This window comes from Mycothermus thermophilus, assembly GCF_041956435.1.
Source record: "Mycothermus thermophilus strain CBS 625.91 unplaced genomic scaffold VTJ04scaffold_3, whole genome shotgun sequence".
NCBI lineage: Eukaryota > Fungi > Ascomycota > Sordariomycetes > Sordariales > Chaetomiaceae > Mycothermus > Mycothermus thermophilus.
Genome location: NW_027191429.1, coordinates 3,201,147 through 3,211,157, shown reverse-complemented (window position 1 = coordinate 3,211,157; position 10,011 = coordinate 3,201,147). Strand labels below are relative to the sequence as shown.

Here is a 10,011-nt window from a genome sequence, read left to right as displayed (position 1 = left end):
CTGTACTTTCATCTATTTCTTTTTTTTTTTTTTTTTTCTCTTTTTCGTGTCATTCCCTTCTTTAGATCGCGACAATGCTGGTCATTCGCGCTCTCTGGCTGCAGGCCGTCCTGGCGGCGGCCCAGCTGGTTGATGTCGACGGAGCGGTGGACGGGACGAGCGGATCCGAGGTAATCAGCGCCCCTGCGCTTCCTGTCGAGACGCCGGTGACGACACTCCCGACGGCAGTGTTGCCTGTGCCAGCGGCCGAGGAGAAGCTGGCCCCGGTGGAGGAGGATAAGGTTGAGCCGGTGATTGCGCCGACCCCGGGACCGGGGGATGTTGCGGCGGAAAAGGACCAGCAGGACGATGACGCCGCCGCAAAGGCGCCCGCAGAAGATTCAAGGCAAGATGAGAATGCGACTGAAGGCGGTGCGGCCGCTCCGGCGGACGTGGTGGGGAGGGACGAGGCCGACGACACCACGCCTCCTCCCCCGGCGGATGTGGCGGAGAGCAAAGATGAGGAGGACAAGCCCGTGCCCGCCCCCGAGCCCGCGCCTGCGCCTGAACCTGTGGAGGAGGAAAACAAGACTGAGCCTGCCCCGGGGAGCAATTCGGAAAACAAGGATGAGAGCGAGGGTGGCGTGGCCGCTCCGGCGGACGGACCTGCGCCGGGAGAGTTGGCGGGAGAAGCGGGTCCGGATAACAATGCTCCTCCAGCACCAACGCAGGCCGAGACGGAGGCTCCGGCCCCGGTTGTTGTCCCGACCCCGACCAGCGAGGAGCCTGCCCCGGAGCCGACCACGGCGGACACTGTGACTGAGACGCCTGAGCCGGCACCAACCCCTGATGAAGAGCCGACCCCGGATCCGGAACCGACCTCCGATGTTGTTGAGCCAACTCCTGACCCGGAGCCGACCCCTGATGTTGAACCAATTTCTGAGCCGGTTCCCCAGGAGACGACTCCAACGGAAACTCCCGCTGAACCGACTTCTGAGCCGACCACTGAAGATGTCCCTGAGCCGACGACCGCAGACGAAATTCCTCCTGAAACCACCGCCGATGATATCGTTCCTGAGCCGACGACGACGATCGACGCCCCAGTGGAGCCCACTCCTGACCCGTCTCCCGTGGAGGACCCGGTCCCGACAAGCGATGAGGTTCCGGCTCCTGCTCCCACCGATGATGTGCCGCCTGCAGATGACCAGCAGCAGCAACAACCACCGGCAGGCGATGAGCAACGGGATTCTGAAGGGAACCCCGTCTCTGAGGTTCCTGAGGAGAACCCTGCTCCGGCGCCTGCCCCCTCTCCGTCACGGGAGCCATCGCGCGGTCAACCATCCGTGCCAAGCTCACCATCTGAGGATGTCCCACCGGCTGCTTCTTCTGAGCCCGCTGTGGTCGTTCCACCCCCTGTCGCCGTTCCCGGCTCTCCTTCCAGCCCCGCGCAAGGCTCTTCCCAAACCGTTGCTCCCCAGCCCACGGCCACCCGCTCCGCCGGCGCTCAGAGCCCTAACCAAGGATCCTCTTCATCCGAGACCACTCGCTCCGCAACCGCCACTTCGAGCACCTCCAGCAGCACTACCAGGCTGCTTATCCTCGAGCCTACCGGTGCTCTCCGCGCCGTCGACGGCACCAACAGCACCAACAACGACAACCTCTCGTCCAGCACCGGCACCGGCAACAGCAACACGGCCACTGACCCCTTCTCCCGCTTTGGCGACGACTATCCGCCCAACAGCTCCGACACGGGCGGCAAGGGCGTCGACCCCAACCTGATCGCCGACGGCACCATCACCGACGCGGACGGCGACAACTCGGGCCTGCCGCTCAGCGTCAAGATCGGCCTCGGAGTCGGGCTGGGCATCGGCACCATCGCGGCGTCGGTCATCACGGCCTGGGCGCTGTGGAGGCGGCGCATGGCCAAGGGCTTGGAGAACGTCAGGAGCATGAAGGATTTGGAACGTGGAGGCAGCGCGTCCGGCAGGACGACGCCGGACGAGAAGGCAAAGATGGACTGGGAGAGCGAGCATGATGTCGACATGGACATCTCGCAGTTCTTCCGTGGCGGTAGGGGGGTAAACAGGAGCCCGAGCAACGGCAGTACCGGCAGTGCTGCGGGTTACCCGGCCGAGCCGCCCCCGGCGTATAGGGGTGTCGTTGGAGTTGCGCAGTGAGACTAGAATGGTTTTGGAAGTTGGGGATGTAGGAGTGGTGGAAAGCGGGTACGAGATGGATTCAGTGCATACCGCTAGAGTGTGACGATGGGGAGGAACCTCAAGTCTCAGGGTGCAGTGCGGCGATGGAAGACGACATGTCAACTAGCATGGGACGTCAGCGGCGGCGTGCAGGCATTCCCATATTTTCTTACTTTAAGAAGGAGCTCAGATTGCACATGGCCATATCATTGCGTCTCAAAATGAGCGTTAAAGTTAAAAGATAATGCCTAAATGACACAAAATTCAGCCCTCTCACTGTAGATTTGTCCAACATTTGCCATTGTCTATCAAAAAGAAAGCGGCGGGTTGTCGCGTGGTAAAACGGATGGTCAAGAAAAACAATGGATTAAGGGGTGTAAACATTCAACCAACTTTTGGTCAAAATCGTGATATCCAGACCGTTGTTATCGAGACAGTGAGATGTTGGTGCAAGACGATGCCACTGAACAGGAAGGCGGGTGGCTCCACGGCGACGCGGAGTCAGCTGCTGCCAAGTGTTGCCCGCTGGCTAGCCCCAGCCACAACGTGCCGATAGCTGGACACCACGTGCAGGACGCGAAAGTGCCTGCGTCAAATATCCGGGCGCGGCTCAATGGCCCACAGTTCTGCCTTCTACCTCGTACATCCGGACACAGTTCATCACAACTCACACCTCATCCCTCTCACTTCATCAACCCAATCAATTGAACGGGTGAGAAAAGGGAATATCGATTGATCAAGATGGCCCAGCCCAACTACCAGCAGCTGCATCAGATGCAGCAACCACCTTACACGATGATGCACACTCCCCAGCCTCAGACTCCTGTTCATCTCGGGCAGCCTCAGCAACAGCAGCAACCTCAACAGCAACAACAGCAGCAGACGCCACAGACTTCAACCCCCACGACAACTAATCCACGACGCCAGCAATATCGTCAAAGACAACAACAGCAAAGACAGGTTCAGCCGCAACCCCAGCAGCAGCAGCAGCAGCAGCAGCAGCAGCAGCAACAGCAGCAGCCGCATCCGGGATATCAGCAGGCACATTTCACACCTCTCCCAGCTGTTGCTTTGTCCCAGCAAGCCCAACAGCAGCAACAGCAGCAGCGGCAGCAACAACCACAGCCCCAGGCGTCTTACCAGCAACAACCTCAAAGACAACAACTCCCAGGTGCTCAGGGGCAACAGGCCCAACAACTGCCGCCACAGATTCCCCAGTCGGCTCAAGTGAGGAATCAGGGCCAGCAAGGCCAACAAGGTCAGCAGGCTCTGGCCTACCAACAAGCTCCGGAGTATCATTACCATCCGGACCACCCAACTCCCCAGCCAGTCCAAAATCAACCGTCTCAACAGCAGCAATCACCACTGCCGCCGCCGCCGCCGGCGGCGGTGCAGCCGCAGCAACAACCGCAACCACAACAGCACCAGCCACAACATCAACCGCAGCAACATCAACCACAGCAACAACAGCCACAGCAACACCAACCGCAGCAACAGCAGCAGCAGCAACAACAACAGCAACAGCAACAACCACAAGCCGGTGGCGAACAGAGTCCCAGCTTCCGGCCAGCGATGCTGCCCCCGCCCCAGGACCGGCTCTATAACACCTGGGAAGACCTGATTCAAGATGTCAAAAACTTTGCCAAATCTCAAGGCTATGCCGTCGTTATCAACTCGTCCCTCAATCGGGACGCCGACGGTCAATACCGCCGCTACAACCTGGGCTGCGCCAAGGGCGGCAAGCACTACACCTCGACCAGCAAGGGCATCCGCAACACCAAATCCAGCAAGACCGGCTGCCCCATGCGCATGAAGGCCATCCGCGAAAAGGCCTGGCCCTACAACGACAAGTGGCACGTCATTGTGCAGTGCCCGGACCACAACCACGAGCCCTTCATCGGCGGGCCTGGCGCCGACGCGCCCCCGCAGTTCCGCAAGATCGAAGCCGACGGCGTCAGGTGGTTGATGATCATGCACCGCGAGGCGCAGCTGAACCTGCGCCAGCTCACCATCGGCCTGCGCATCTCGTTTGGCGACAAGTACCAGTACGTCAAGAAGACAGACGTGCGCAACATGTTGGCCAAGATCAAGCGCGAGGAGGAGAAGAAGGCGCAGCAGCAGGCGGCCGCGCAGGGATTGCAGCCGAGCAACGTGCCGTATACCATCATCCCGCAATCCCATTTGCCGCCGCCGCCGCCCGCTCAACAGGTGGAGAGGTTGCCGCCCCTGCCGCCTGAGATGCAGGTGCCGGATCCGGATCTGGAGTCGGATGATGATGGAGATGAGCTGTGAAGATGCCGGCAAGGAAGTGTTTGGGGGTGAGCAGATGTTAATCTCGAAGCTGTTTGCACAGCGGTGTCCAAATTTGCCCCCTGAGAGCGTTGGGGTGACTCTCAAAACGATGGACACGATGGACGGATACTCGTCCTTATTTCCCTGGGCAGTTATTGGGAAAAGTCAGTTACTACAAGGTTGAAAGCTGGAACGAAGAAAGATCTATGAGGCCTAATCAACCTGTCCCGGGCCCCTTTCCCAGAAACCCACGTAATAACACTATACATACTTCGTGTGGTTAGCTGTGTTCGCAGATTAATCGATCCGATATCTGGATTGTGGCACTGGGGACGTTCCAGACACATGGTCTGTCAATTTGGCGCTCACACATGGTATTATCTCCTGACTGCATGTGGAAGGCCTCACTTCGAAGGGTCCAGCATGTTTTTCAACAGACATTCATACCAACCAAAAAAAAAAAAAAAAAAAAAAAAGGACTATAAATAGCGTGAAATCGGACTTCTGACAAACCCAGAACATGAACTGTGAAGCAACAACCATAAGAAACGCCCGAAACATTTCCCCAATCACACAGGATATCCCTAGAAATCGAACTCTTGCAACCAGACACCTCCTCTCCCACTCCCACTCGCCCAAACACACAAGAACGTTGAAAAGAGCCTCTGGGCACATATGTACCAGAGAATTCAGATGCGTTACCGCACAAGACACACATCACCCAGCCTCCATCACTAACAAAACCACCATAGCCATCCATTCCTCCCCTAGCCGTCTCACGAGCGGTGAGACGGGCTAGATGAGTAAGGTAGGTGAGACACCTACGTATTGATATGCTTTAAGTCCAGCGGATCCCCCCGGCCTCTCTGAGCCCAAGCAGTTAGCTCAACGAACGCGGGTGGTCCTCTTGCGACAAAAAGCCATGTTTACTTATCGCATTTCTCTGCGTACCAGAAGCGGCCCCCTTGGTCAGACACAGTCAGTAGCTGGCCCGGCGGTGCCCGGTGAGGGCATCCTGAAAGGCAGTTGCTGCATCGACGCCGCCACCACCGGTAGCGGCAGCCTTCTTGAGAGCGGCACAGGTTTCCATGTGGCGCTTCCGGAGGTTGTCACCGCGCATCTGGCGATGGCAGCCGGGACAGGACATCTCCTCCATCCACACCCGCTTGTCGTTCTGCACCTCGGGAATGTCTCGGTGGTACTTGCGCAAGTGACGGGCGAGATCCTTGCGCTCGGCGCCGCCTCGGTACTTGTCGCCGCAGTATTGACACTTCCAAGGCCGGGTGTGGTTGTTTTTATGCTTCCTGTTTCAGAGGGTGGAGTCAGTTGAATCGTGGACCGAAAGTCTAAAGGGATAATAACTGACGAGAAATATTGGAGAGAGTAAGGGAAAGGAAAGGATGGAAGAGAGAAATACCGGAGTTGGCTGGGCAGCCGAAACGGCTTCTTTCGCGTACACCCCGGATAATCGCATTTATATCCCACAAATTGACCCGTGTTGGGAGATGAAGAGTGTGTATCTTGATCCGAGCCTTGTGTGTCCGAGATGCTCAATGCGTCGGGGGATACTGAACGAGCGTCGCACGCAGGCACAGGGCCTGGTGATGCCAGCATTGAGGCAGCAGCGTTTGAATCGAAGGATGTCGCTATCTCGCCGTTGTTGCTTTCAAAGAAGCTGGTGGCGCCAACGCCACCGACATGTCCCAGGCCTATCGGCAGTCCTTGGGGTAGAGAATTGGAGACTGAATCATGAGAGTCCATGTAACCAGCCTCGACTGCCTCGTCAATCATGTTACCATCCGTGTCGGATGAAACCTACTGTCCATGACGTGGCATTGCCACTGCAGACACGTGGGCATCATGAAATGACGAGATGGACGAGGTTTGGCCTCCCAATGGGTCCGTAAGGCCGAATTCTCCAACCCATGGATGGGGACCTGGCTGGTGGTGAGTACCCAATGACGCGGGTGACCCAAAAGGGTCAAGCCCTCTGAGGATAGCATCAACGTCCAGATCCTCAGCGTTGGGGCCGCGGGTTGTGAGGTCGCGCGGGTTCACGGTCCCATCGGCACCAGCTCCAAACAGGTCGGGGTTGGCAGCTATGTAGGGTGGGTTATCTGGCTCCATCACCCCTATTGCCAAACTGGTATGGCCAAGCTGCTCGCCCAACCACTCCGAAGAATAGCTGGACTCATGGCCGAAATAGAGAGGGTCTTCCCCAGAGTCGTACAAGATCACAGATCTACCGATGAGCTGGGTGTCAGATTCCTCGATGAGAAGAATCTATTGACGAGGGACTTACCGATAATCGTTCATGTCGTCTGGACGTCGGCGTCTGTCAGCTCGGCCAAGCTGCGAAGGTACTGTATTGAGCAACAAGTCGGCAAGTCAGGGATGCCGGGGGCTGGGATCAAGCGCAGGCCGCGGGAAGTCTCTCTCCGATCCCCACCTCAGCGTCAGCTGTGGAGAGATTACGGAGGATTTGTATCGCCAGCCGCGCCGGTGTGACGATAGGAGGCGATCACCGGGGGCACGGATGAAGGGCAAATGGTTACCAGGTCATCCAAGCGTGCCTTGGGAAAGAGGATGGAGAGGGAAACCTAGAATTGCGGGCATCGACGCACGACAGGGAGCAGGGGATTGACTCAAATACCCCCGCTTTTGGGCCTGGCTGCCGGCGGCAAACGGAGGCATACAGAGCAAGTCGAGGGGAGTCGTCAGGCTGACTGGCCAGTGAATATGGTCAACAGCATGGAGGGCAGCATGGACGAGAGCATGGAGAGGGCATGTAGGAGATGAGACCCCGCAACCGACCAACACCAACGGCGATAGACGCGACGCGCTGAGGCCGGCCACAGGAGCTCCTGGCCCACTTTTTGAGGCCCGCCACAGCTGCGAGCACTTTGGGCCGTGCAAGGCCAGGGCTGTGATTGGCTGGGGGGAATTATACCTTCCTCGAGGCCGAGCAGAAGCCAAAGGACTCGACAACTTTGAAAAGAAGCAAGTGCCATCGATGGATGTAAATTCTGAATGAAGGAAACAAGAAGGATCGTGCAGGGAGCAATGAGGCTTTCTTCAACCTCTCCCATCTTCAACCAACACGGTTGACTCGATCGCCAACCATCACCAACCATCATTCCCAAGGCTGACTACTATAAACCATCGCCCACCACCGACCGTTTGTTGGCCCGGCGACCCTTGCGCCTTTGTCGCTCTCAACACGTTCATCCGGTTCTGTCTGTCACAAGGCAACTTTTTGTTCGATTGCTGCAGCGGCTTCCGCTAGGTACACCGGAACGTTGTGTGCTCGTCGATTTTCACAACAGACACGCCCCAAGGATCGATTAGCCCGGAATGGCGCCGTCGAGTTGGAAGAATTTTGAGGGTTGGAGGATGACTGGACCACATCAACAGAGATGGAGCTTCTGGCAGATGCAGGTTCCCATTTCAGACGGATTTGGGAACAGCTCGAAAGGGTAACCCGTGAAGCTCCAGTCCTGACCGTCTAATCTCTTCGATTGGCGCAGCGGGTACTCCGCTCTTTGGTGTCATCATGCAGGTCGTCACCGTTTGCCGTCGCCGGGCGGGGCTCCTGAGCCACTCTCATCAGCCACGCCCATGACGACCACAACGACCATCGAGACGGCGACGAACGAGACGATGTCGGGGAGAGAGGATGCTATGGGCATGCTTCCGGGTGTCCGGAACCGCTTCTACTCGCTGGTTCTCCTGCTGGATGGTCTGCGCTACGTCTACCGTAAAGATAATAGCCTCTCGCAGCCCGATCTCGAGAGCGGGGTTGGCACCTCAGACCGGGAAACCTACTTCTGTTTCCTCAACAAACTGAGCCAGATTTGCGACAGTCGACCAAGGCAATCTCAGGGCGGCACTGTAAGTGCCGTCACGGCACTTGACTCAGGCACCATTGAATACCGTTTGGCCTCGAACCAGCGAGGCGCCATTGAACTGGAAGAAGTCAGGAGTTACCTGACGGACATCCTCTCCATCCTCGGCCAAGCTACCGACGACCAGGTTGCGGATCGTGACGAACGTGCCCCAATTGCATCAACCATCCTGCAACGGATTCTGGCCTTCAACCGGCCCCGTATTAAGGATTACCTCCAATTGCTTGTTCATGATCCGAAACTTGAGGAAGACCGGCTCGATTGGTGCATTCGATATGCCGAAAACGGGACAGCGCAAGGTGAGGTTCTCACGCCTTATCCCCGTCTGCTTCCATGAGCTGATGGGCTGGGTTTTGCTGTAGGGGTTGCTGCCGCTCGGGCGCTCAGGGAGCTCCAACCGTATGTCGATGCTGCCAGGAGCGCATTGCCACTTGATTCCAATGAATGTAAGGGAAAATGTCCCGACAACAAAGTGTACCGCCGGATGATTGACGCACCGAAGTCGCTCGCCACGCCGAATCCTTGCTTCAGGCGATCCACAGGCGTTATAAGAACTCACTCGAAGCTTACATGAAAGGATTCTCGGACCCCAATAGTCCATGGACTGAGCTGCGCCATGCTGTGGGCCGCCTTTACTCGTACTTTCTTGCAGTGCGCGTCATGTTTGAGGCTCGCGAGCGCTGGCCACGCCTGTTTCTTGACTTCGAGGTGACGACGGTGCCATCCAGCACACCTTTGGAACCACCGCCAAATGCGAAGCGGAGGGCAAGGGACATCATTGGCCAAATGCCTCTGAGGGAGTTCGACGTCGAAGAGTTGCAGGCGCAGGTCGAGCCGCTACAGAAACACGGCCTTGACGAACACCTGAAGAGGCAATCCCACTCAACGCGTTTCCGACCAATTGTGCACGCTGAGGTGCTGCTGTTGGATTCGGTTCTTCGGTCGCGTGCTGCCGCCGACCGTGACGGAGACGGTCCATTGCGCTTCTTCAATGAGGCCGACTTTGGTGGCTACATAGCCTCCAGCAAACCGACATGCTTTCTTTGCCATACCTACTTCACCGCCCATCCGGCACGAGTCAAATGCCGACCCTCACATTACAACCACTACATCAACTGGAAGCTCCCTGACTTGCATCCAGAAGATGGCCCCGTTGCTCTCGACAAACGCAAAAAGATCATCAATGAGATGGTCACAAAGCTGCGTTACGAAATTAGCAACGACATCATCTCACACTCGTCGACTCGGAGTCGACACGACTCGCGAGACACGCCGACCAACCCATTCGAGAGCACGGCGTTGACGGAAAGCCGGATTGGCGATGGAGGGTCCATGATGCTGAGCGCCCAATTTGCGGGACTGGCTCTCAGCAGGAGGCCGGCTATCTCTGAAGACAGGATGAGCTCTCGAAGAGAAGTCGAACGACGAGATCTAGACACGGCGTCGGTAATGGCTGTCGGCGATGGCTCCGAGGTTGAGGTGGATGATGACGAGGATGGTGGTGCGAGATTGTGACTAGCTGATTTTTTTTCTTCTTTCTTTCTTTCTTTCTTTCTTTCTTTCTTTCTTTCTTTCTTTCTTCTTCTTTCTTTCTTTCTTTCTTTCTTTCTTTCTTTCTTTCTTTCTTTCTTTCTTTC

At 57.1% G+C, this 10,011-nt stretch overlaps 5 protein-coding genes across 5 annotated transcripts; 3 read left to right on the top strand and 2 right to left on the bottom strand.

The window, feature by feature from the left end:
• Positions 1-74: 74 nt before the first annotated feature.
• VTJ04DRAFT_5325 (uncharacterized protein) lies at positions 75-2,156 on the top strand (the record flags this gene model as incomplete). The annotated part of the gene is made up of 1 exon (XM_069363429.1): positions 75-2,156. One exon carries the CDS (start codon positions 75-77, stop codon positions 2,154-2,156), a length of 2,082 nt encoding a protein of 693 aa, XP_069220276.1.
• A 762-nt stretch (positions 2,157-2,918) lies between these two features.
• VTJ04DRAFT_5324 (uncharacterized protein) lies at positions 2,919-4,469 on the top strand (the record flags this gene model as incomplete). The annotated part of the gene is made up of 1 exon (XM_069363428.1): positions 2,919-4,469. The coding sequence occupies one exon, from the start codon at positions 2,919-2,921 to the stop codon at positions 4,467-4,469; it is 1,551 nt and encodes a 516-aa protein (XP_069220275.1).
• A 979-nt stretch (positions 4,470-5,448) lies between these two features.
• VTJ04DRAFT_5323 (uncharacterized protein) lies at positions 5,449-6,260 on the bottom strand (the record flags this gene model as incomplete). Its single annotated transcript, XM_069363427.1, has 2 exons — positions 5,449-5,773; positions 5,887-6,260. 2 exons carry the CDS (start codon positions 6,258-6,260, stop codon positions 5,449-5,451), a joined length of 699 nt encoding a protein of 232 aa, XP_069220274.1.
• A 24-nt stretch (positions 6,261-6,284) lies between these two features.
• On the bottom strand, positions 6,285-6,785 carry VTJ04DRAFT_5322 (uncharacterized protein; the record flags this gene model as incomplete). The annotated part of the gene is made up of 2 exons (XM_069363426.1): positions 6,285-6,711; positions 6,772-6,785. 2 exons carry the CDS (start codon positions 6,783-6,785, stop codon positions 6,285-6,287), a joined length of 441 nt encoding a protein of 146 aa, XP_069220273.1.
• A 1,302-nt stretch (positions 6,786-8,087) lies between these two features.
• On the top strand, positions 8,088-9,889 carry VTJ04DRAFT_5321 (uncharacterized protein; the record flags this gene model as incomplete). Its single annotated transcript, XM_069363425.1, has 3 exons — positions 8,088-8,673; positions 8,737-8,820; positions 8,877-9,889. 3 exons carry the CDS (start codon positions 8,088-8,090, stop codon positions 9,887-9,889), a joined length of 1,683 nt encoding a protein of 560 aa, XP_069220272.1.
• Positions 9,890-10,011: the final 122 nt, after the last annotated feature.